Genomic DNA, 26,192 nt, shown 5'->3' with positions numbered 1-26,192 from the left:
CTTAAAATGACGGCTTAATGGCAGAGTAATATTATGACATAAAGCATTTGAAATGAACAGAACATGCAAATCTTACTTTTTTTTTTTTTAAGTGTATTGTTGCTCACAGCGAGACAGAGTGTTCCGCTACCCACAGGGCCAGGGCCTCACACAAGCCAGCAGGCTCTCCAGGGTGCGCGCGCGATCTACAACCCGCCCCTTGAAAAGGAAAGCAGGGCCCAGGACGCTGCGGGTGTGAGCCAGACCGGCTTAGAGAGGGAAAGTAACCGGAGTCGGCCGCTTCGGGCGGACCCGCCCCCTCCCACGAGTTTCCTTGGCCCCTCGGCCCCGCCCTCTCTTTTATTCGGTTTGCAGTGACCGGAGCTGAAACTTTGCAACCCCAGCGCGCACGCTCTGCGCTCTTCCCTGCCAGTGCGGCACGGGAGGGCGGCGCAGGAGGTGGGACCTGCGCCGGGAAGGCTCCGGGACGCCAGCGCACGCGGAGCGGGGACCCCGGGGAACCAGCCGGCGAGAAGACGGGCGGAGGGAGAGCCGATCGCGCCTCAGGAGAACTAAGAAAGTGGTCCCGGGCCGGGAGGCTCCCGTGCCGAGCCGAGGCCAGGGGTCTGGGGTCGCAGCCCGGCGTGCCTGCAGCTGCCGTCGCCCAGGAGCAGCAGCTGTGCCCAGGATCCCGGCGGCGGCGGGGGAAGAAGGAGCTGCAGCTGGACTGTGGCAGCTGGAGGGAGAGGGCCAGGCTCCCCTGGCGGAGCTGCGCTGGGACGACCCGCTGACCGCGGCCATGCAGCCTTGACGAAGTCGCTCGGGCGCAAGGGAGCAGCCGTGGGCGCGCCCTCCCGGGAAGGGCCACCGGAGCACAGGCAGCAACACTTTATCTCCGACTCTTCAACCCAGCGAGAGGCGAAGCCGTTTACCATGGAACCCGTGACCAAGTGGAGCCCCAAACAAGTGGTGGACTGGACTAGAGGTGCGCGGGCCTTGCGGGGGGAGTGTCCGGAGTCCTCCAGCCTCGGGGATGGTTGGGCGGGGAACTGGGGTTGGGGGTGCTTGGCCCTTCCTCCCGGCGAGAAGCGGTGAGGGTACAGCCCGGTGACAATGCAAACTTCTGCCGAGTGGCCTGTGCGCCGGTATCTCTCATACCTGCTTCGAGCTCTTCCTTTCCGGGGTGCGGATTGTGGCAAACCGAGGGGAGCCCCATCCTTAAACCAGGGCGTAGGGGTGGCCTTTCTGTGGAGGTTGAGGGCTGGTGATGTGGATCTCCGGACTCGGCACTCGGGCCGGGGGGCGCTCTCCCTGCCTGGCCCGGCTGCGGTGCCCGGCGACTCGGGGACCCGAGCGCAGAGGCACAAGGCGCCTTTGTGTGGGTGACTCCCGCCGGACCTCGTCCATGCCGCCTGCCCAGAGCCGTCCGCAGGCATGACGGGGCGGTCGGACAGGTAGAGGGAGACTCCGGCGGGTCGCCAAGCCTGTCTGTTTTTGTTGGAGAAGGCGAGAGGGCGGCGCAAGAGCCAACACCGTGGCATTTGCGCCGGAGAGAGACCTCCAGCCAGGACTCCCGGGAAGGCAGTGACTTTTGCTGCGGGAGGCGCCAGTATCCCCGGTGGCGCTGCATTTTCAGGCCACAAGGAAGCCCTGGGAAGGAGAAATCTAATTGTTTGGAATCACTGTCTTGATTCATACAGTATTTGGGATGAGGAAGGCAGTGGGACTGGGGCGGTGGGGGGAATGAGCAGAGGTAGAAGCTTGTCCTCCTAGCTGGCTCGCTTACTTTTCAGTGTCTCCCACGATTTCGAGGGAAAGGTACTAGAGTTTACTCAACCTTTTTCTGTACTTGCAAGAGAACAAAGTCCACCAAGAACAATCTGTATTTTCATGGTTTCCCCCCACCCCCAACATCTCTGTTTCGAGGTAGTATTTGTTTTTCTATCTGCTCTTCCAGGTGAGGAATGGTGTTCTTTCTCAGCACTAACTAGAATTTTATAGCGCTTTACAGTTTGCTAAGAGCTCTCTCTGTTACTGCCCTTGGTCATCACAGTAAGCCTGCGAGGTAGGTAATACTGGTAAGACCAGGTCAGCTTTCAAACCGTCCCACCCATAGCTGCAGCATAATGAAAGCTGATCACCGCTACATCTCATTTCTCATGCCTGTGACTTACACGTAGACCACGTGGAATAGGATGTCCAAGGTGTGTGGGGTGTGTCAGCGGGTATGTCTGACCATTTCCTGCTCCTCTGGGAGAATTCCTTGAGAACGGGTTTGTCAAGTGAGCAGAATTTCCTGGACTCCTATGTAAAATGAAGCTAAAAACAACACATGCTTTTGCATTGGTGACTAGGTTTCCCAAAGAGTAAGTGGCATTGCCAGTACTTGGTAGGAAGCATTAGCTTAAAAGCCATCCATGCCCACACTAGTTTGAAATGAGGTGTGTTCCTTCATTCAAGATGCTACCAAATTCCGTAGGCTGGCAACTTGCTGAAACTGAGTTGATATCTATTTTATCTGTATGTCCCTCATAAAGTCAACTTGAGACACTGCAAATTTCACCTACTATTGACTTCTAGAACTGTTCTGTCCAGCTTAGTAACCAGTACCACATGTGGCTCTCCAGCCCTTGAAATGTGGCTGGTTAGAATTGCAATGTGCTGTAAGTCTAAAATACACATGGCATTTGAAGACTTGGTATGAAAAAAAAAAAGAACACGAAATATCTTAATACTTTTTATTATATGTGGAAATGATAGTATTTTGATAGGTTAAATAAAAGATATTACTAAAATAAACTTCACCTGTTTGTTTTTACCTTCTTACATATGTTTCCTAGAAAATCTAAACTTACACGTGGCTCATATTTGTGGCTTCCACTGTATTTCTATTCTGCTGTAGAGGAAAGAAAGGGTTACATCTTATCACCCTGGCTTTTCTGAGCCTCTGCCAGCTTAGTTGATAACGTACAACCAGAAAAATGGTAACAGGCACACAGGAAGATGATGGAGTGAGATCTTCACACCCTCAAGACTTTGTCTTTTTTTTTTTTTTTTTTTTGTCCCTCTTGGGATTGGAAAAGGAGAAGTGTAAAATCACATCCTGTTATGTTTGTTGAGTATTTAAAAGGGAGAGTAGATTAAAGCATGTTTTTGTATCCAGTTGCCTTGATGTTATGAGTTAGTTGAGATTACTTTCATCTAGGAAAAGTTTTCTCCTGACCTGAAACGAATATCTATGGCTGGCTCAATACCTACGATACTTATTAGGTTACATACCTGTGGTTGGCACTTGGCTACATTACACATTTGCCTGTGCCCTTTTGGACCCTGAAATACAGCCTTGTAGAAAGATCTGGATACTTTCTGTGTTCCAATCTAAAAAAGATGGCTAAGATGATAAGAGGCTGCAATCTTCCAAGTTGCATGACCCATTACTTCAATATTTCTCACAATAATGATGCTCAAGTATTGACTTTTTAATGAACTGTCGACTTACAAAAGCTTGTTTGCTTATAGGACTATTTTTAGTGCTCTTTGCTAATCTCTTTACCCAACCTTTATTTTATAAATACATGCTACTGATAAGCAGCTCTTCATGTAGACTTTGTGACTCTTGGTATTGCATGAATCTGGGTAGGGCGATTATGAGAACCATTGAAGGCCTTAGATTTAAAACTGTCTAAACCTGGCCACAGTCGACAGCTGGATCTCATGTCCTTGTTATTTGACAGATGTGTGCCTTAGGAAATAAGTTGTTGTCTACAGAATGAATTAATCTGTCTGGCTTTTATTATTAGTGTTTAGCTACACTGTCACCAATTTTACCATAATGTTAGTGGATCCTCAGTAATTATTAAGCAGTGTGTCAGGCACATGTCTAAGCATTGTACAAATATCAGCTTATTTAATAGGCACAACCACTTTTGAGGTAGGAACAGTTATTTCCATTTTGCAGTTGAGGAAACTGAGTCACAGAGTGATTGACAGATGTCACCCAGCAGAGCAGGTGGTTTGGCTTCACTCCACTCCATTTTCTCAGGAGTTTCTTCCCAAGGCCACACCTAGACCACACCGAGAATCTTTACATTTGTGAATAGATCTTCAGGATTCGGTCTGAATAGCATATGTTAGTGGAGGAGACTCATCCAGTATATGTCTGTGTTATTCTCTGTCTTTAGTTCCTGTCGGAAAGTTATTTGTAAATCAAATTTATTCCTAGTTCATGGCACCTTGCCAGTCAATTCAGTAAAAGCCTTTGCAAAGCAAATGATCTTTTACAACATGTAGGGGGTTCCATGGTGCTGCCATCTTGTTCAGCCATTCGTAGCACATGGCATAGGGTATGGCCTGGCACATGGTGTTCATTTTCATACTTAGTGCTTCAGTGCAAGGTGGCGGCTCCTGCATGATTGTCTTCCTATTCCAGGCAGAAGGGAGACTCATGGAAGACAGAAGACAGATAGCAGCCAAGTATTCCCCTTTAAAGAGTTCTTTGAAAAACTATCAAGTGACCTGGCTTACATCTCAGGTGCCAGAAATGTGACATGGCCACCTCATGCAGCAGGGAAGGCTGGTCGCTGTAATTTCTTTCTTTTTCCTTCTTTTGTTTCTTCTTTCTCTTTTTCCTTCCTTCCTTCCTTCCTTCCTTCCTTCCTTCCTTCCTTCCTTCCTTCCTTCCTTCCTTCCTTCTTTCCTTCCTTCCTTCCCTTTGCTCCCTTTCTTTTTCTTTCCTTCTTCCTTTTTTCTTTTTCCCTTCCTTTCTTTTTTTTTTTTTTTAAGTTTGGTACATTGTGACCGTGAAAAAAAACTTGGAGTTTGGTCAGAGAGGAAAAAGGGGAGAATAGATATTGGTAGGCAGGCAACAGGGATTTACATGCACTGATTTTCATAGCTCAGTTCTCAGAGTAGACATGTGCCACATTCCCTACTTACATCCAGCCGTGCTTTAGAAATAGAGTTATATCTTCATTCCTGTTCAATCTTCTTAGGTCAAAATCTGAACTTATATGAGGTCCTTTTCTCTAAGCTTGATTTAAATATGAGAAATTTCATTTGGAATGCAGCTACCACAAGTCATGTTTCTGCTTTAAGGCCACTGGGGAGTGCCTTGGAGGAGGAAGAAGTGGGACTGGTTGTCCCAGCAGAACTGTCCTAGCCTTGGCCGTTGATCAGCCTAGAGTGGGTAGGCTGTCAACTGTGTAGTTGGCCGGGCGCAGTGGCTCACGCCTGTAGTCCCAGCACTTTGGGAGGCCGAGGCGGGCGGATCATGAGGTCAGGAGATCCCGGTCATTCTGGCTAACACGCTGAAACCCCGTCTCTACTAAAAAGTACAAAAAAATTAGCCGGGCGTGGTGGCGGGCGCCTGTAGTCCCAGCTACTTGGGAGGCTGAGGCTGGAGAATGGCGTGAACCCGGGAGGCGGAGCTTGCAGTGAGCTGAGATAGCGCCACTGCACTCCAGCCTGGGGGACAGAACAAGACTCCGTCTCAAAAAAAAAAAAAAAAAAAATAATAATAATAATAAAATTGTGTAGTTGAGTCAGCACGTCTATAACACCCAGCTTTGGTCCCAGGAGAGAAGTCTCTCTGGCCAGCTTCTGGTGCTGCTAGTTTTGGTCGCAGTCCCCATCACCAACCAAGAGAAAAGGGGACTTGCTTGCTGAAGGTCTAAGCCTCGGGCCCTGCTCTTTCCCTGTCATGTCTATTTGTTTATGACGCATAGCAATCTTAAGGTGCTTCACTATTTGGTCATGGAAAGGCTGGAATTTCCAAGTTAACTATAGAGATCTGATACATCATAGGTCAACTGCAATACACTACCTTGCACGGTTAGGCCCTTCTTGCCTCTGTCCAGACAGAGGCTTTGTTACCTTGATTCCAGTTTAGGTTATACCTTTTCTTTTAGCCTCTGTGGTCCCTGGGAAAGGGAGGCCTTTTTCTTTTAGCAGCTGTAGGTCTACCATTTGGCCATAGTTCAGAAAAGCTCTTCATTCCACCCTCTCCTTGGTTCCATTCTCTCTCCTGCACTCCAGTGATAAAATTCTCTTAGTAACAGAGAAACATTGATTGATGCATTTATTATCTTGGCAGACGCTGTTCTAAGTGCTTTATTTAGGCTCCCTCATTATAAAAATTCTTTACTTATTATTATTTTTTAATGCAGGATGGGGTCTCACTCTGTTGCCCAGGCTGATCTTGTCCTGAGCTCAAGTGATCCTCCCACCTCGGCCTCCCAGAGTGCTGGGATTACAAATGTGAGGCACTGCCCCCGTCCAGCCTCTTTCATTTCATCCTTAGAAAACCCAGTGAGGTGTATGAATCATTTCCAGCCCATATTAAAGAAACTGAAGCAGAGAGAGAGAATTTGCTCAGGGTCCCCTAATTATTAGTGGTGGTCTCTCTGGGGCTCTCCCAAACTCCATCACTTTGTCACTTTGATTACTTGTACCAGGTGGTGGAGCTGAGTGGTTCAGAGCATGGACTCAGTATCCCAGTTCTGCTTTTGACTGTGTGATCTTATGTAAGCTCTCCGTAAATTTCTACTCCTTGTTTTTATTGCTTCCTCTCTTCCTTTTTCCTATAGCTCCAGGACACAAACTGTTCTCTCTGAGCAGTCAGGTCTTTCATAAGGTGCATTCTTATCATCCAGGAGCACCTGTCAGTGTCAAAGAGATTTCTCCGCCATTTGCCAGCTGGTCAGAGGATCCGGGGCAGAACTTGCAGCTGATCAGGAAGGTTCTTGATTATTGGAGTGATAAATACCTCTTGCAAATATCATGAACTCTCCTTGGGTAAATTAGTTTGAGCCATATTTCCTCACTTCTAAAAAATTGTACCTGGGCTTGCAGTGAGGATGGCATAGGATGGTTTTTGCTGTCAACTGTTGGCCCCTGTCTGGCACCTGGTCTGTGACCAGCAACTTCAGCATCACCTGGGAGCTCGTTAGAGATACAGAAGCTTGGGCCTGGTGAATCAGAATCTGCATTTTAATAAGATCCCCTGGCGATTCATGCACCCATCACAGTTAGAGAAGCACTGTTCTAGCATGTAGCTGCAGACGTGTTTTCAAACTTTGCTGGAGTCCTGCTACTGTAGTGTTGGGCTATCTGGTCTGGTATGTACTCCAGCTGTTTCATTTACATTCTGGAATGATGACACTTAATTTGAGGATGCTTGACTTGGCCACTAATTAAGGCAAAAAACCAGTCTTACGGTGTGTGCTTATATTTATAAGCACCACCTAGCAACAGCATCAGGCAATTCTTAGTAAAATAAATGAGACATTTCCCTTGAGATTTCTTCCTTATTCCTTGAAGAGTTCTTATAACAGCCTTAAAAAAAAAAAAAAAAAAAAAAAAAAAAAGGCCGGGCGCGGTGGCTCATGCCTATAATCCCAGCACTTTGGGAGGCCGAGGTGGGCGGATCATGAGGTCAGGAGATCGAGACCATCCTGGCTAACATGGTGAAACCCCGTCTCTACTAAAAAAATACAAAAAATTAGCCGGGCGCGGTGGCAAGTGCCTGTAGTCCCAGCTACTCAGGAGGCTGAGGCAGGAGAATGACGTGAACCTGGGAGGTGGAGCTTGCTGTGAGCCGAGATCGTGCCACTGCACTCCAGCCTGGGCCACAGAACCAGACTCCGTCTCAAAAAAAAAAAAAAAATAAAATAAAATAAAATAAGGGCAGGGTCTTGCTCTGTGGCCCAGGCTAGAATGCAGTGGCACGATCATAGCTTATTGTGGCCTCAATCTCCAGGGCTTGAGGCTTGAGTGAACATCCTGTGTCAACCTCCCAAGTAGCTGGGACCACAGGCACATGCCACCACACCTGGCTAATTAAAAAAAAAAATCTTTGTAGAGATGGGTCTTGTGGTATTGCCCAGGCTGATCTCTGGAACTCCTGGTCTGCAGTGATCCCCCCTGCTCGGTCTCCCAAAGTGTTGGAATTATACAGGTGGGAGTCACCATGCTCAGACTGCCCCCTGCCCCCCTTTAAAAAAATCTTTAACACAAGTAGCCAGAAGGGAGTTGTGGGGTGGTCAGTGGTCACTGTGGTTGAAGTTTGTTCTCAGGATCCTCAGTAGGACCTGGGAGGATGAGATGGGCTTTTGGCTAGTCACACCGTCCTATAGTTGGTGACCACACGGCGTTTACTACACTGAGCTGACTTTTGGTGGAGATTTTATTGTTGATGGGAAATGACACCGAATGTCTTTTCAGGAATAAATAACCGTGGCAGGTCTCAAAATTTGGCACAAATCTACGTGTCGCACTGAGGCTGGGGTGTCTCCATCCTTTATCCATGGAGACTGGCGAGTGACAGTTCCTGCTTTGGCTCCTTTGTGCATTCCCCTTGTTGTGAGGAACCGAGAGGGGCCCTCCCGTCTGTGTCCCCATGCCTGTGTCACTGCCTCTCTTTTCACCCAGCCTGTTGTCTTCCAGCTCCCCGACCTGAGTGTTCTTGCCTTGCTTTCCCTCTGTCCTCTCATTTATGTTATTTCTGGCGTGTCATCACTGGCTTACCCATTATGTAGGCTTTAAGTGAAAAAATCAGATGTTATTTTCATGAGCTCTGCAGGGCACTTCTGCATTTGTTCTCATTGGACTCTTCCCAAGCCTGGAGATGCACAGGAAGGCAGTTTCCACTGCAGATGAGCAGCATGGAGGAGGCTTTTGGAAGTGAAATGAGTTGTCCAAGGTCCAGAGGTGAGGAGCTGGGACCAGGCTTCACAGAAGGCTTCTGTTCTGTGGTCCTGTCCCGTCCCTGGTTCCTCCTCTATCCAGATGGTACCTTCTAGTTCCTTCCTAACCAACAAGTGTGGGAGGCCGGGTGTGGTGGCTCACGCCTGTAATCCCAGCACTTTGGGAGGCCGAGGCGGGTAGATCACCTGAGGTCAGGAGTTTGAGACCAGCCTGGCCAACATGGTGAAACCCCGTCTCTACTAAAAAAAAAAAAATTTGCTGGGCGTAGTGCCGTGCGCCTGTAATCCTAGCTACTCAGGAGACTGAGGCAGGAGAATCTCTTGAACCCGGGAGGCAGAGGTTGCGGTGAGCTGAGATCGTGCCATTGCACTCCAGCCTGGGCGACAAGAGTAAAACTCCATCTCCAAAATAAAAGGAAAGCCCTTTGTATAACGTATGGCATATGTGTGGAATTAAAAGAGGAAATAAATACAGGGAATGCCTCTTGCATAACGAATGGCATATGTGTTCACCCACTTATTATTCATAATCAATAATAACTCAAGTTAACTGGTAATGTAATTGGGGTATTTTTATTTAAATATTTAATATTGTTGTGGCTGAGTGTCACCCTTCACGTGCTTACTAATAATTTATGACAATTCTATTCACCCTTTTGTTGTTATACAGAGGTAAGTTAAATTAAGTCCGTCTTCTGTTTTCTCATTGTTTCCTTGGACGCTTTCGCCCTGTTCTTAGGAGGACCTTCTCGGTTTTAGGTATTGTTCTAAGTGCTGGGAATCCATAGTCCCTGCTTTAGTGTGGTGGATGTGTGGGTGACAAACGCCACCACCAACCACAAAACAGATGAATAAGAAAATTTCTACTGATAAGCATGAATCAGAAAATAAAGCAGAGAGGTGAGGGAGAGGGACTGGGTGGGGGACTCCTTTGGATGAAGTCATCAGGGAAGCCTTTCAGAGGTGACATGTAGGCATGAAAGGTAGGAAGGAACCGGCGATCAGAAAATTAGGGAGAAGGGCATTGTAGGAGAGGGAATAACTCATGCACAGGCCCTGAGGTGGGAATGGGCTTGGAGGGTTTGAGAAAAGGAAGTTGTGGTGGGGTCATGAGAGCGAGGGTGGGGGTGGTGGATGAAAAGCAGATGAGAGAGAGACACACACAGGGGCCAGATCATGTAGGGTCTTACAAGTCGTGGTCAGGGAGGTACAATATTTTTTATAGTTGTGTTGGAAAGCAGAGAGTGACAGTATTTGATCTGTGTGTTGAAAGATCAGTCAGGCTTTTGGTGCAGAAGTGAATTCAGGAAATCCAGCCGGAAGGCATTGCAGTATTCTGGAGGCGATGGTGTCTTGGATTCAGGTGTTGGTGGTTCCAGCCTTTGTGAAACGAAGTTCTAGTTGCAGCTGGGTCATTGACAACTTCCAATCTCAGTAATGTAAACGTTAGATTCGAAGTTGGGATGTCTGCCCATTCTTTCCCCTCCTGCCAGGGCTAAGGTAGGTAGATGCTCTCCTTTCCTTTGCGGCTGGCTCCTCTCTGGCCGTGTATGATGGTCATTTAGAATAGAGAGCGCCCTCTGTCTTTTGCCTTGTTCATATCATTGTTTTCTGGCACTTTTTGCTGGGGCTACAGTTTCTGAAGCTGTTTATTCATCTATGAATAGGGTTTTTGTGAAATTGGACTTAGCCTACTTTGTTTTCTTTGACATCAAATGGCTGATGGAACATTTTTAAACCTGGGATCAGAAGGGCAAATGCGGCTGTGTTTATTAAGGCAAAGCAGCTCCTTAGAATGTGAGTCAATAAGATGGAGAAATTAGAAAGCTTTCTGTGTGGTAACTTTTAAAGTATTTGAGTAAAGAAACTGGTATATCTGACTTAAAATATTTTGCTCTACTGACAGACTATCCTAATTTTTGCTTTAGAAACTGTAGCTTCCATACTGTTGGTGGAATAGATGGTATTTTGATACATTTTCAACAGAAGCTGGGCATAGTTTTAAACACATAGTATATCACTTCTCCATAGCGCGGAAGGAGTGGGAGAGGGAGCTGAGGGAGGGGAGGCTGATATTAGAATAACCCGGAAGCCTTAATCCCTTGCTCACACCCAGCTGTGAGTCCCCCGAAAGGAGCCAGTCTGTCAGTTCCATCAGAGGAAAACCCCTACGTGCTTTCTATCAGAAAAGGCGGCGATTATGATAATCTGAATCATGCTTTCCCGAGGATAACCTTTTAGTGAAAGGAAGCATTCTATTTCCTATTTTCAGAGATTTGCAGAGAGGGGAAATTCAGTGCTTTGGGTTTGGGAGTGGATGTGTGTGTGTGTGTGTGTGTGTTTCTAATTTTACTTACATATGCATTAATTGAACAATTTTGCATGTTCTTTCAGTAATTTTACATTACAATGTCTTCAGGAGAATCAAGTCAAAATACTAGTTGGAATATGATCTTTGAAATAGAGGAAAACTAGCTTAATATGTAGGGTGGATCAGACTTCATGTAACACCTGTTAAAGTTGTCAGCACCATCTTAACAGGGATTCCAACTGGAGTCTTAAACTAACCATGAGCAGATGACACAACTGTGGGTGGCATTTAGGAAACAACTCTGTACACTAAAGCCTTAAATTGTTACTAATAAGTATTTAAGAAAACATAAATACTCTTTGCTAGTAAGATGCCTAGAGACACATGGTTTGAAGTGGTTTGATTCTAAGCACCTCTAGGCCAATTTGAAGAATTTTACATAAAGCTGATTAAAGAAAAACCCTTCCTGGACCTGGAGAAATTCTTCATTCTTTCTTGGATCAAATCAGAGATGGACAGGCCGGGCATAGTGGCTCACGCCTATAATCCCAGCACTTTGGGAGGCTGAGGCAGGAGGATGGCTTGGGCTCAGGAGTTCGAGATCAACTTGGGCAACATAGTGAGACCCTGTCTCTACTAAAAGAACCCCCCAAATAAAAAAAAAAAAAACCCCAGCAGAGATTGGCACCATGGAATGGAGAAACTAATGAGTACCTGTAAATATAAGATGGTTGTACCTGCCTCCTGAAGTGTTTAAACCGAGCTTTTGAAGAGACTCTTTCCCAGGCACGTACATGTGGGGCTTCTCAACATCCTGTCACCATTGTTATTAAACTCACTTCTTCAACACCAGCCTCACCTGGGAATATAGACATGTAAATTCCTGGGCCCCACCCCAGACCTGCAGAATCAGAAACTTGGGGGTGGGATCCAGGAAGCTAACAGACTCCTCAGGGAATTCTGGTACAGGCTAAAATGGGAGAAGCAGTGGTCTGCACCACTCATGTGGACTCTATGGAAATAGGTGATATAAACCAGACTCTTCCTCATAATGCCTGTCAACAGTTTTTTGCCAATACGTCATGACTGATTAAGAAAGACAATGTTTCCAGTAAGGACAGTGGTGACATATTTAAGTGGATGAGTAATGCACCTTGGCTTGTAAGTGTCCTTTCTGCAGAATAGACAGGGAAGAGTTAAAGCTGGTATCCCCTTGGGCTCTTAGCCACCTGCTAAACCCCAAGCCCAGGGCATCCTTCCGTTGTGTCCCTGTGAGTGCTCAGCCCAGGAACACACAGGAGGGGCATGTTTCATGGGTCTGAAAGGACCTGTTTAGCTTTCATGTGGAATTTCCAGACCTGACTCAAATAGGGGAGCAGAATGTAACACCCACCCCTGCCAACTCCATTGCAAGAAGATAGTTGTGCTTCCTCACTTAGCACTCAGGATTTGGCTTTGAACAAAGCATGGAGATGAGACGTGAGGGAAAGAAAAATCAGAAAAGAGAAATACTGAGTCACAAACACGTTGCATTTCAAAGCAAAAAGCTCTTTTGTCTTAGTAGGTAGACGTTGTGAACGTTGCATCAGTGTAGATGGAATTTGAACCTGTAGTTTTGGCAAAACCCATGAGAATCCAGAATAAAAAAGACACTACAGAAGTGAACACCAAAGACCGGGAATGGCCCTGAGACTTGTAACAGGAATTGCAAACACGGATGCCTACAGGGGCTAGGAAGCAATGTCAGAAGTTGCAGTCTGGGGGCATGTGACAGTAGGGAGTGGTGGAGACTGCGGCAAACCCAAAGCCATGTGTTGTCTGGTTTCTGCTGATTGTGGATATAAAGTTTCCAGAGCTTCTGATTTTTGTCATTTTTTTGTTCTTGTCAAATGAAGCTGTAAATCTGGGTTTCTATGTGACATTTCCCAGTGTTCACAAAATTGTCTATAGCTTTTATTTTGACACAGACCAAACAAAACGTATCTGCCAGTTTGCAATTTCCTCTGTGGACAGCAGTGGTCAGGTGTTAATTGTCCAGTGAGAAACGTACCTGTAAGATGTGAATAAAATTGGCTACATGGTAATTCATCAGCTATTTAGTAAACCTTTTTTAATGTGTAATTTGTTTTTCCTATTTACCTAATTCCGTTATTCCTAAAATTGCAACGTGTAATTCCATGCAGGTATTATTTAGCCAGAAACACTCATGTCCTGATGTACTCAGCAAGCCACTTAATAGTTACTCTTCAGGGTAAAAACAGGAATTTGGCTTCTCTTGGTTGAGTTTACCTCCCCATAGTGGCTGTATAATATTGGCCTCTGACAGGAGCTGTTTGTGTTTGCACAGAAAGTTTTCACATATCACCTAAAATAGGAAGTGTGCCCCCCGATCTCCATGCTGGTTAGTGGGGTCCTGTGTCAATTAGTAAGTTATCTGTTGACTCAAGGTTCTTTCCATCTTCAAGGTGCTCTGCATGGGGAAATGAAACAAACAAGAAACATACCAGCTTCAGTTCTTAATCCAGAATAGTACTCACCCCAAAACACAATTTACAAAACTTCTTAAACCCTAGAGAATATTGTAGCCTTTCAGTTTGCATTGTAAGTATACAGACTATATAGATACATAAGTCTATATACACACATATACAGATAAACATACCATACTTATTTATTGTGGATGACATTTTGATAAACCTTCATTAGGTTTTTATTTCAACCATTAACTCCCTTTCTAAAAGCTAAAAGCAAAAAAAGTACAGATTTCCTTTTTTGTACCAATTACTCTGCTTTATGCTAGGGACAGGCAGGTGAGTAGGTGTAAATGAAATCCGTGTCCAGGAAGCTGGCAATTTAGTAGGGAGGCAGCAGTGAGCAGCTGAGATGTATAGCATTTCTCTCTCTCTCTCTGTTTTGCTTTCGAGACAGGGTCTTCCTCTGTCACCCAGGCTGGAGTACACTGGCACAATCAGGGCTCACTACAGCTTTGACCTCCGGGGTTCAAGAGATCCTCCTGCCTCAGCCTCCTAAGTAGCAGGAACCACAAGCATGCATCACCACACCTGGCTAATTTTTTTTGAACTTTATTAGAAACGAGGTCTCATTATGTTTCCCAGGCTGGTTTCAAATTCCTGAGCTCAACACGATCCTCCTGCCTCAGCCTCCCAAAGTGCTGGGATTGCAGGAGTGAGCCACTGCGCCCGGCCTTTATCATGATGCTTTAACGGCCAGGCTCTTGCTAAGGCTTCTCATGCATTATCTCATTTCGCCTTCACAATGCTTATTTGATATCGGGTGCTTTTATCATCTTCATCTTAGAGTGAAGGAAACCAAACCCTGATGTGTCTGAGCTTGCGTAGATAGCAAATAGGGTTTGAATCAAGAGGCATTTGATTCCAGAGCCTGACCTCTCCCCTAGAGGCACTTAGGAGGTACCAATGTAAGTTTGGCCTGGTAAAAGGTTTTGAGGACGAGGGAAAAACATTTACATCATTAGCATTATGAATCAAATCGATCTACTTAATTTTAACCTGTAATCTTACCACTCAAAAATTCTAGGGAATAGTGTATCTACTTCTTTTCTCTTTTTGATATATGATTGGGCTCTTGTAAATGGGACAAGGTGGATTTTAAAATATATTTAATGGGGACTATTTGACCTTTGGGTAGTCACTTAATGTTTTTAGGTTCTAATGCTCTCATGTGTTAAAATTCTGAGATTATGTGACTGTACGTTTAAAAAAGACTAGAAGGAAATACATCAAAATGCCCACATTGGTTATCTATAGAGGACAGAATGAAAGATGGTTTTATTCTCTTGTTTGCTCCTATTAAAGCAATCAGATGGTGCTTCTCCTGTACTCAGAGCCCTGGCTGCTTCCTGCCTGGCCTCTCCTCTGGGCTGCTGTGGAACCAGAAAAGCCTTAAAGGGAAATGTGGGAGAGAAGGTTGGATTCACTTTCATGTCTTTCCAGGGTTGTGACCCTTCAAGTCCTGGCTGCCTTAGCTGTTCTCTGTTACCTTCAAACAGCCAGCTCGTCTTTATTTCTTTTTTAGTTTTGTCGGGGTTGGCTTGATAGATGTTAGTCCATCATAGCCAGATATGTCTAGCTATGTCTTTTGAATGCAAGATTTAGGGTGTGGGTACTTAGCTGTTAGTGGACATCAGAGTCACTAGTCAGGATGAAACAGTTCTTGGCTTTAACTCCCAGAAATTCTGGTAACGTCATGTATAGTGAGGGCTGCATGTCTAACAGGTGGCCAGGTAAGTCTTTTGGGGTGATCTGTGAATCACACTTTGTGAGACACTGACTGTTAGCGAGTTTGTTCTGAATTCACTAGATAATAGGGATATAATACAGAGCTTTGAAAGGTGATGTCTTGATGACAGAGCCGTGGCGATGGGGAGGGTTGAGGAGGTGGCTGTTGGACCTGTCTCCTGGTGAGAGTTGAAAGGGCCTGAACTCAAGCAGAGGCCTCGGAACCGAAAGGTGGGAAAGGATGCAGAGAGAGGCGCCGCATAGGAGTCCTCTGTGTGCCCTGGCAGGGTCTGAATGCACGTGGGAGTGGTGAGAGGGAGAACTGTAACTCAAGGTTTTGTACCTCAGTGACTTAGTGTGGCCATATATCATTAGAAATGCATTGAGGCTGGGCACAGTGGCTCAGGCCTGTAATCCCAGCACTTTGAGAGGCTGAGGCAGGAGGATAGCTTGAGGTCAGGAGTTTAAAACCAGCCTGGACAACATAGTGAGACTCTGTCTCTACAAAAAAAAAAAAAAAAAATTGAAAGATGAGTGGTTGTGGTTGTGCACACCTATAGTCCCAGCTACTTGAGAGGTAGAGGCAGGAGGATTGTTTGAGCCTAGGAGTTCGAGGATACAGTGAGCTATGATCATATCACTGTACTACAGCTTGAGCGACAGAAAAGCCCAAAAGCTATCTCTTAAAAAAAAAAAAATGGATTGAATTCTGGGAAGGAACTGCTATGTGGGTTTAAGAGTGTGGACAATTTACAGATACCAATCTCGGCCGGGCGCGGTGGCTCAAGCCTGTAATCCCAGCACTTTGGGAGGCCGAGACGGGTGGATCACGAGGTCAGAAGATCGAGACCATCCTGGCTAACACGGTGAAACCCCGTCTCTACTAAAAAATACAAAAAACTAGCCGGGCGATGTGGCGGACGGCTGTAGTCCCAGCTACTTGGGAGGCTGAGGCAGGAGAATGGCGTGAACCCGGGAGGCGGAGCTTGCAGTGAGCTGAGATCCGGCCACTGCACTCCAGCCTGGGCGACATAGCAAGACTCCGTCTCAAAAAAAAAAAAAAAGGGTTGAATTCTGGGAAGGAACTGCTATGTGGGTTTAAGAGTGTGGACAATTTACAGATACCAATCTCAAAAGCTGTTCTAGTTTGTAGATGATACATCTTCCTTGATAGCAACAAGGATACTTCCATGATTCAAACGTTTAAGAAAATGCAGTGCCCTCTCTTACTACAGCATTCTAATTGTGTCATGTTTTAATGAGGTGCAAGTATCATGCAGCCTGGCACATGAAATGTGTTAGAATAGGGCAGTGTTAGTTGAAATTCAAGTCCTCAAGCTTGAGTGTGAAATGATGCAATATACATGAATATGACACCCAGAATTATTTCTGTACAGTGCATCCTAAGTCATAGACTACAAAATAAAATCAGAGGATTAGAGACCTACAGGACAGCATGTCAATGGAGATCTAAAATCAGTGCTGATCAATGCAAAATGCATCTTGGCATAATCCCTGAAGTCTCGTCCAGTGCTTGGTGAGATAAGCAGTTCTGGCTAACATAACTGGCTGCAGTTGCTGTTTGGGTGGGTGAGCCACTTCCCTGGGATTTGTGCCTCCTTAGGATTGCCAAGGCAAGAGGGTGAATGGAATACTGACGGGAGGATCAGGGGTGTGTAGGGCTCTTCAAGGTTTGGTGCTGAAGGAAGAGGGTGGAAGGGTGGCTTGTTTTCTTATTCATCATTGGCCCAATAAGACCTTAGAAGTAGAGGTGATTTCTTCTATGCCTTCTCTCAGGTTAGGTTAATAAATCCTTTACTTAATCGGATTAGCTACAAAATGATAGATTATTTTTCTTATAAATTATTTTTCTTATATTTCTCTTCCCCCATGTTCTGTTTCCTTGACAGTTCTATTAAAACTTGCTAATTTCTCTTGTCTGATTTTAAAATTAAAACAAACCCCATTGATAGGGTTTGGCTGTGTCCCCAACCAAATCTCATCTTGAATTGTAGCTCCCATAATCCCCACGTGTCATGGGAGGGACCTAGCGGGAGGTTATTGAATCATGGGGGCGGTTTCCCCCATGCTATTCTCGTGATAGTGAGTTCTCATGAGATCTGATGGTTTTATAAGGGGCTTCCTGCTTCACTTGCCTCTTATTCTTCTCCTTCCTGACATAATGTGAAGAAGGACGTGTTTGCTTCCCCTTCCGCCATGATTGTAAGTTTCTTGAGGCCTCCCCAGCCATGTGGAACTGCAAATCAATTAAACCTCTTTCCTTTATAAATTACCCAGTCTCAAGTATGTTGTCATAGCTGTGTGAGAACGGACTGATATACTAATTTACCTGATATTATGAAATGATTTCTTATTAATCCTAGCTAGCTCTGAAAGCGAAGCTTTCAGTGGGGTTCAGTGTCACTGGAACACATTAGGGGCTGTGATATGGTTTGGCTCTGTGTCCCCACTCCAATCTCATCTCGAGCTGTGATCCTTAGTAAAGTTGGAGGAGGGACCTGGTGGGAGGTGATTGGATCATGGGGGCACATATCCCCCAGGTGTTCTCATGATAGTGAGTGAGTTCTCACGAGATCTGATTGACAGAGTGTAACACTTTCCCCTTGGTGCTGTCTCCCCATTGCTGCCATGTGTGCCTGCCTCCTCTTCGCCTTCTGACATGATTGTCAGTTTCTGAGGCCTCCCAGCCATGCCTCCTGTACAGCGTGCAGAACTATGAGTCAACTAAACTTTTCTCTATAAATTACCCAGTCTCAGGTAGTTTTTTATAACCATGTGAGAATGGATGAATACAGGCCAACTCCAACTCCCCTCACTCATTGCCTGTTAACTAAAGTGCTCAGTTAATTGGCACTTCCACTAAGGCTGGAGAAGGTTGCTATTCACTGTGCATTCATTAAACACATCTATTGAGTGCCTGCTGTGTGCCATGCACTGTCTGAGAGCTAAGGATGTGGCAATGAATGAAAGAGACAGCAGTTCCTATCTTCTCGGAGCTGATATTCTGGTAGGGTAGAAGGATGATTGTAAAATTCATAGCACGTGGATGTGATAGATGCCATTGGGAAGGGCCACAGGTGGATTTGGAGGAGTGGGGATGCAGTTTTTAACTAGGGTGACGAGGGAAAGATTTCACAGAGCAATGTGGCTAATGGGGGAAGAATGTTCTTGACAAAGGGAACAGCGAGTGCATGTGTCCTGAGACAGCCAGTGTTCCTGAGGCATCGTGACCAGGGGGAAGCCGAGAGTGTGGAGCCCTAGAGACCTGATCAGTACTTTGGCTTACAGTCAGTGTTTGGGAGCTATTGGGGGACTTTGAGCCAAGAAGTGTTATCAGATTTACATTTAAAAATGATAACGGTGGCTGTGCAAGGGTGGGATCAGGGAACCAGTTCAGATGCCATGGCAATAGTCACATGAAAGAGATTGGGAGGTGGCCAGGTTCCAGGTATTCTGAGAGGCCAGTAGGATTTACTGGGAGATGGAATTTAGTGTAAGAGGATACCCTTGAAGTGTTTGATCTGAGGAATTGGAAGGATAGAGTTGCCATCTCCTGAGAGGTGGGAGAAGCAGGTTAAGGAAAGATTTGTTGTTGTTGTTGTTGTTGTTGTTGTTGTTTTGGGACAGTCCCACTCTGTCACCCAGGCTGGAGTGCAGTGGCACAATCCCTGATCACTGCAGTCTCCGTCTCCTGGGTTCAAGAGATTCTCCTGCCTCAGCTACCCCAGTAGCTGGGATTACAGGCATGCACCATCACGCCAGGCTAATTTTTGTATTTTTAGTAGAGATGGGGTTTCACCATGTTGGCATGCTGGTCCCAAACTCCTGAGCTCATCAAGTGATCTGCCTGCCTCAGCCTCGCGAAGTGCTGGGAAGATCTGGCTTTTAATTTTGCAGTGCCCATTCACCCACCAAGTGAGGGAGATGGTGGGATATATGTGTTGGGATTGACCAGAAAGGTTGATACTGGAGACAAATTTGCTGGCCATTGGGGTGCAGATGGTATTAAATCTTTCAGACTGGATGACCTCACCAAGTGAGTGAGAGTAGGGAGACAAGGAAAGGAATCTAGGGCATCGCAGCCTTTAGAAATGTGGGAGCTGAGCAACCAGCAAGGATTGCAGTGAAGTTGCTGCCAGTTAAGTAGGAAGAGAACTAGGAGAGGGTGATGGCCAGAGGCAAGCGAAGGAGGTGTTCCCAGAAGGAGGTAGTGATCAACTGGGGCAAATACTGCTGTGAGGTCAGTGGGAGGATGACTGAGAATTGACTATTGGATCTAGTTAGCTGTGTGCAGGTTGGTGAACTTGACAGGGTGGTTTTGGTGGGTTGGTGGGACAGGGACACACAGCTGATGAGTAAATTCAAGAACAAACAGGAGGAGAGGAATTGATGTCCTAAGAAACCATCTGCTCGTGAAACAGCTCCCTGAATGCACATAGCTCTTTGTATTCTCAGGATGACATTTGTGCTAAATGCCTTTTAATTCCTTTAAAATCTGTAATCAACTGTTTGGTAACTAGATATCTGATAAATGGGGACCTGTTATGCCCTCCCTGAACTGGGTAACAGGACACTGTAGATTATACAATCCCTTATTTTAATACTAACAATGCCATTCATTTAGTGAATGACTATGTACTGGTGGTTTCTACAGAGAAGAGTTATTCAGCAGAAATTATCTCTTCATTTTTTTTTTCACATCATTTTGGAAATGAAGAGCAGGAAATGAGTAAATAGCTCTCCCTCTGAGTTTGATGTTAGTCTATACCTTGCCCATGTAAGTAGAAAAGATTTGTTATGGACAGATCCAAAACCTTGGAAGAATTCCTTGTTACTAATGATTTACCTTTATACCTTTCAAGATTTATCTGAAACATTCAGAATGCCATGAAATCATACATATGTCATGTTTGGTACAGACTCTAGGTGGAAGGCATTTGTTAGCAGGAAAACTGGTGGGACTGGAGAGAAACCAGTCAACTTGAAATAGAATTTACCAACTGTTTATTGAGTACCTACCATTTGTCAAGTTCTTTTCTAGGTGCAATGAATAAGACAGGGGCCCTCTTTGTTTGGTGCCTTCAGGTAAGTGGCATACAGACAAATCAACAGGCATTTAGGCTACAGGGCATCATAGAAGTGCAGAGGAGGAGTATCTCACGCATATATGAATGGGCGCTGCAAGAGAAGGCTTCCTGGAGGAAGGGACATTTAAATTGAGACCTGGGCCGGGTGCGGTGGCTCATGCCTGTAATCCCAACACTTTGGGAGGCCAAGGTGGGCGGATCACCTGAGGTCAGGAGTTCAAGACCAGCCTGACCAACATGGAGAAACCTCACCTCTACTAAAAATACAAAATTAGCCAGGCATGGTGGCAGGCGCTTGTAATCCCAGCTACTTGGGAGGCTGAGGCAGGAGAATCGCTTGAACCTGGGAGGCGGAGGTTGCAGTGAGCCAAGATCATGCCACTGTGCTCCAGCCTGGGCAACAGAGCGAAACTCCGTCTCAAAAAAGATAAAAATAAAATAAATAGAGACCTGTGGGATGAGCAGGAGGTAGCTAGGTCTAGGGCAGGAGAATGTTCTTGGCAGAAAACTGGGAGGCAAGAAACAGCATGGCATTTTGACATTTGTCAGCCACTGAAAGAAGCCGATGTGCTGGATCTGTTGTGAGGTGAATGGAACTAGATGAGGCTGGAGAGTCGGGAGTCGGGTGTTAGATCACCAAGCCCCTCTGTAAGCCTCCAAGCAGGTGGGATGCAAGGAAGGAATGAAGATCTTTTCGTGGCCTTCCTTTGTAGAGGAACTGTGTATTAGTATGTATATATTGTGTGTGCACACATATAATAGATACATTATACATAGTAAATAGATTGTACACATATATACACACACAATACACATATACAATATGTATATATCATAATACGTGCATAATACATAAATACAATGATATATATGCATGTAAGCATATACTTAGATATATACATATAAATATGCATATATGTGTATTTATTTTTTAGGGCTCATTATTTGATTCAGAATTCTATCAGGCAGGCACTGTCCTCTCTTTAATGGGATGTAGCACTAAATGGGTTTTAGACCTGGAGTGGCCCAGTCACCCTACTGTAGGGGAAGCTCCTGGATCTCCGAAGGAAAAGTCACTTAAAGGCTCTGTGCAAAAAGGAACTTGACTGACTGGGTGTTTATTTCCTTTGATCTGTGAAATGTAAAACTGAGCTGACTTTAAGCATAAGAAAACATTAAAAACTCTTCATTAAAGAAAGAAGGAACTACTAACACATTGACCTAAGCTGAAAAAAAGGGATGGGAGTTTGAGCTGACAGGGAGTGGGAGAGGAAAGGGGAGCCGTGATGAATGGAGAGGAGGGAGACTGGGGCGGGGAGGGCGGAGGAGCCCGGAAGTTTGGACGGAAGTGTTCCCTGGAGGTCACACCTTGGGCTGTAGGTGTTTTCTGTGTTATTACCTGTGATCCGCTGCCCATTGCTGATGAACGGTTAGTAATTGTTTCTAGCTCAGGATGTAATTTAATCTTTATATGTTCAGAGACTTCACTCTAGTGGGAGAAGCCAAAGCATAGCATTGGTTGGTATTTTTTCTCTGGAAGTGGTCAGAAATAACAATCATCTAAGGGTTAGGATTCCCCCATCCCATGCCCCCAAAGAAGGGTACACTTAAGATAAACAACATAGTCCAGTATTTCCAACACAACACTGCCCACCTCCCTCCCATTTCACTATACCTAGTATTTATTAGTATTTATACACATATGCTAATATACAATAGAGTGACTTTTTTTTTTTTTTTTTTGGTGACTTTTTTTTGGATGGACTCTCGCTCGCTCGGTCACCCAGGGGGAGTGCGGTGGTGGGATCTCGGCTTACTGCAACCTCCACCTCCCAGGTTCAAGCGATTCTTGTGCCTCAGCCTCCCAAGTAGCTGGGACTACAGGTGTGCGCCACCACGCCAGGCTAATTTTTGTATTTTTAGTCAAGATGGGATTTCACCATGTTACCCAGACTATTCTTGAACTCCTGACCTCAAGTGATCTGCCCACCTTAGCCTCCCAAAGTGCTGGAATTACAGGCGTGAGTCATTGTGCCCAGCAGCAATAGGGTGATTTTACACTGAAATCTGGTGGCTCAAGCCTGTAATCCCAGCACTTTGGGAGGCTGAGACGGGCGGATCACAAGGTCAGGAGATCGAGACCATCCTGGCTAACAAGGTGAAACCCCGTCTCTACTAAAAAATACAAAAAGCTAGCCGGGCGAGGTGGCGGGCGCCTGTAGTCCCAGCTACTCGGGAGGCTGAAGCAGGAGAATGGCGTGAACCTGGGAGGCGGAGCTTGCAGTGAGCTGAGATCCGGCCACTGCACTCCAGCCCGGGTGACAGAGCGAGACTCCGTCTCAAAAAAAAAAAAAAAAGAAAATACGGAGTGAGCATCTCAGACACAAGCCCAGGGGGAATCATATATTTGTTGTACCAGATCCACAAGCAGCCATGTGGGTATTTATTTCTGAGTTCCTGAACCCTGTAGGAACACACAGGTTATACTTGAAATGAATGGGAATTGATTAGGCAGAATGACGAAAAACCCCAAACCCACAAGACCCCACCTCTGAAGGGTGCGGCCGCTCGCCCTCCCCTTTGTGTCGTTTTCCAGATTGTTCTCATGGTCGGGGTTGTCGCATCATTCCCGGGGTTAAACGCACACTCAGTTCTGGGAAAGCTTCCATTTTCAACAGTCCAAAGTTAGAATTCAGTGGAATGTGATTTGAAAGTAATTTCACAAGGTACATTTTAAGTTTTTAATAGTTACCTTTTTAAAAAACAGTCCCAATTTTTCTGCTCCTGTCATCCCCGACCCCAGTCATGATTTCTGAATATATGATCTCTTGGAGGACATAGATAGCTGTTATTTTAACTTTGAATTTAGCATCCTCATCTGTATATTTTAGCAATTTGAAATTCTGTTTTGTAACTTTTTTTTGGTATCAGTGGCCTTGTTTTCACATCCTGAGGGTGTTCTTGTTTCTCCTCTTTCATCTTTTAAAAAGATCCATCCCTAGAATGAATATTGAAAAAATATTTCCTTAAGATAGCATGTGTATTAGTATCTTTTTCATATTTTCATATTTTAAAATGAACTTTTAACTTGATATGTAATGTTCCAGTCATGCTGTAGAAATCCCGTCTCCTAAAATCATGGTCTAATGAATTAAGGAGAAAAGGAATATTTCCTAAGAGTAACTAATAACAAAGAAATAAAAAAGTACAAATGTCCATAAGCAACCTTAGGAATTCAGGAAGAAATCTAAGAAGAATCTGCCTTGTTAAATGGAGCTGTGGTAGATTTCCTGGGAGTGGTAAATGATGTGGAATCAATCTGTTATAATGACTTAATTGTCCTCAAAAGATCTCACACCAATTTTGTGGGTTAAGGTTGGTAATTATAGTCTTTGGTGGTAATTATGTAACTATAACATTCTAAAAACATTTTAAGACTACCTTTTCTTATGAAAACAGATTGCATAGTTTAGATCTTATCGTTGTTATTGCTGGTTTTGTTTGCGCTTTACAGATCTAAAGTTGTAGTGAAAGTGACATACTGTTGATAAGATGTTTAGATTAGAGTTGTTTGGTTTGTTTTTTGTTTCATGTAGTTAGCATTCTTTTTCTCTTTTAAAAATGATTATTTTCATCTCAAAGCCAAATGATAGTAGTGTTAACTTTGTCCTTGAGATGGTCAAGGATGGCATCTGTTTATTCAAATTAAGGCCCTCCTAATAAATGTCTTTGGTAAATATTTGATAGGGAAGAAGGTAAACCCCTAAAGTCTCTTTGTCCAACAAAGTTGGAATCAGCCTATAAAAATCATGGCTCTGGCTTCAGCGCGTCTGTTTTGGGTGAAGGTGGGAGCCCATGCCTGTAGTTAATTGCCTGCAATAGAGAATAATTGTTTTACTTTTAGGGATTTTGCCTGGAGAGAAAATGTATTCATGTATCCATTCATTCATAGTCTCTTCCTGTCTCTGTTGGGGCTGGATAAATCCGTGTGTTTGTGGGTGGGCCGCTCCTCATTCTGAAACATTGTGGCTGCTGCAGGTGACACAGTACTGGAGAACCAGGGCTCTTAAGGAGCTGCCCAAGTTTGGATCCTTTACTGCCTCTCATGGTTGCCTGATGTTGGCCAATTTATGTACGTTGTTTAGTCAACTAGCTCATCTTTAAACTTGGAATCATGCCGTTACTAAACTTTCAGGGTTTGTTTTCAGGGCTAAATGAGATAATGTGAGTGAAGCATTTATCATAATATCAGCCATATTTGAAGTGCTTAATAAAGCACTGGGTGCTACTTTTTCCAGGCATATCCTGGAAAAAAAATTCACATCTTCCAACAGGGTAGTTTCAATCTCAAATCAAACAAGGATAAATTGTAAATAGTAAATTGCCCATCGCTGAGAGGAATGGTAAAGAGAAAACTGGATGCCACATCCTTTATGCAGTGTGTTAATATGAAATGGTGTTGAAACTAAAAATACAAAAATTAGCTGGGTGTAGTGGCACGCGCCTGTAGTCCCAGCTACTCAGGAGGCTGAGGCAGGAGAATTGTTTGAAATGGCCCCCACCCCCCAAAAAAAGAGAAGGCTGGGCACAGTGGCTCACGCCTGTAATCCCAACACTTTGGGAGGCTGAGGCAGGAGGACTGTTTGAGCCCATGAGTTCAAGACCAACCTGAGCAACAAAGTGGGATCCCTGTCTCTATTTTAACTTAAAAAAGTAAAAAATTTTCATTAGAAAATATTTTAAAAAGATGGCCAGGTATAGTGGCTCACGTCTGTAATCCTAGCACTTCGGGAGGCTGAGGCAAGCAGATCACCTGAGGTCAGGAGTTCGAGACCAGTCTGGCCAACATAGTGAAACCCCGTCTCTACTAAAAATACAAAAGATTAGCTGGGTGTGGTGGTAGGCACCTGTAATCTCAGCTACTCGGGAGGCTGAGGCAGGAGAATCGCTGGAACCTGGGAGGGGGAGATTGCGGTGAACCAAGATCGTGCCATTGCATTCCAGCCTAGGTGACAGTGCAAGACTCCATCTCAAAAAATAAAATAAAATAAAATAAAATAAAATAGAATGAAATAAAATAAAATAAAATAAAAATTAGCTGGGCATGGTGGCCTGTGCCTGTAATCCCAGCTACCCAGGAGGCCGAGGCAGGAGAAATCACTGGAACCCAGGAGGCGGAGGCTGCCATGAGCCAAGATCTCACCACTGTACTCCAGGAGCCTGGGAGATGGAGTGAGACTCCATCTAAAAAAAAAAGAGAGAGAAAAGAGGACAGTTATACCTTTTAAAATGTCGTGCTGTGGAGGGGTGATGGTAAATGAGTTCTTAAATGTCTTTCCTCAGTTCTTCCACTAGCATAAAGAGACCTGAGGGCTGGTGATATTGACATGTAGAGTAGGCATTACATGGCAGAGGGGAGGCATCCACAAAGGCACGCCCTTGAAGTCCATATCTATTGTTTTATCACAGTTAATGCCCAACACTTACTACATTTCCTGCTTTACTGCTGCTTTTGATAACTGGTGGGTGTGACAGTAATACATGGGTGTGTCCACGATGTAGTGTGTATGCCACTGAGTTATTGTCCTGGCAAAACAACCCCAGATGGAAGGTGTCCCGTCATGCCAAGCCCAATTAAGGAAACCAGCCCAGTTCTTCTTGGGAGCCAAGAGGTTATTTCGAAAGATCTGCCCCTATCAGCACTGTGGGAGTAACTTACAGGAGCAGATCTTACAGAAGCAACCATCAGAAGGGTGATTACCCCTGTTCCTTAGTCACCAGAGTTGCTTCCTCCGTTTCCAAATCACAGAAGGTCTCACACTTCTCAAGGGAC

At 45.0% G+C, this 26,192-nt stretch overlaps 1 protein-coding gene and 1 long non-coding RNA gene across 6 annotated transcripts in view; one reads left to right on the top strand and one right to left on the bottom strand.

Moving 5' to 3' along the window:
* The first annotated feature begins 391 nt into the window (after window positions 1-391).
* Window positions 392-26,192, top strand: part of LOC105478714 (CNKSR family member 3) — a 113,369-nt gene continuing 87,568 nt past the window's right edge. For 2 of the 4 annotated variants that reach the window (XM_011736291.2, XM_011736290.2), the window contains exon 1: window positions 22,707-23,085. Coding sequence is in view for 2 of the 4 variants with exons in the window: in XM_071096633.1 (XP_070952734.1) it covers window positions 1,093-1,162 (70 nt within the window). In the remaining 2 variants the exon portion in view is untranslated. Of the gene's footprint in view, window positions 965-1,077; window positions 1,163-22,706; window positions 23,086-26,192 lie in introns of those variants that run through there. The other 2 variants (XM_011736287.3, XM_071096633.1) reach the window with 2 other exon arrangements.
* Window positions 13,379-25,765, bottom strand: LOC105478713 (uncharacterized). 2 transcript variants are annotated; one of them, XR_003017360.2, is made up of 3 exons: window positions 25,641-25,765; window positions 21,759-21,848; window positions 13,379-13,462 (listed from the first exon to the last, which is right to left on the bottom strand). It is a non-coding gene; the product is annotated as an uncharacterized lncRNA (long non-coding RNA). The 2 variants fall into 2 exon arrangements; XR_003017358.2 differs by lacking the exon at window positions 25,641-25,765 and adding an exon at window positions 22,776-22,862.

Source organism: Macaca nemestrina, chromosome 5 (genome assembly GCF_043159975.1).
Source record: "Macaca nemestrina isolate mMacNem1 chromosome 5, mMacNem.hap1, whole genome shotgun sequence".
In the NCBI taxonomy this organism is placed as follows: Eukaryota; Metazoa; Chordata; class Mammalia; order Primates; family Cercopithecidae; genus Macaca; species Macaca nemestrina.
Note: the sequence above shows the minus strand (reverse complement) of the source record. Positions and strands in the feature narration are given on the sequence as shown.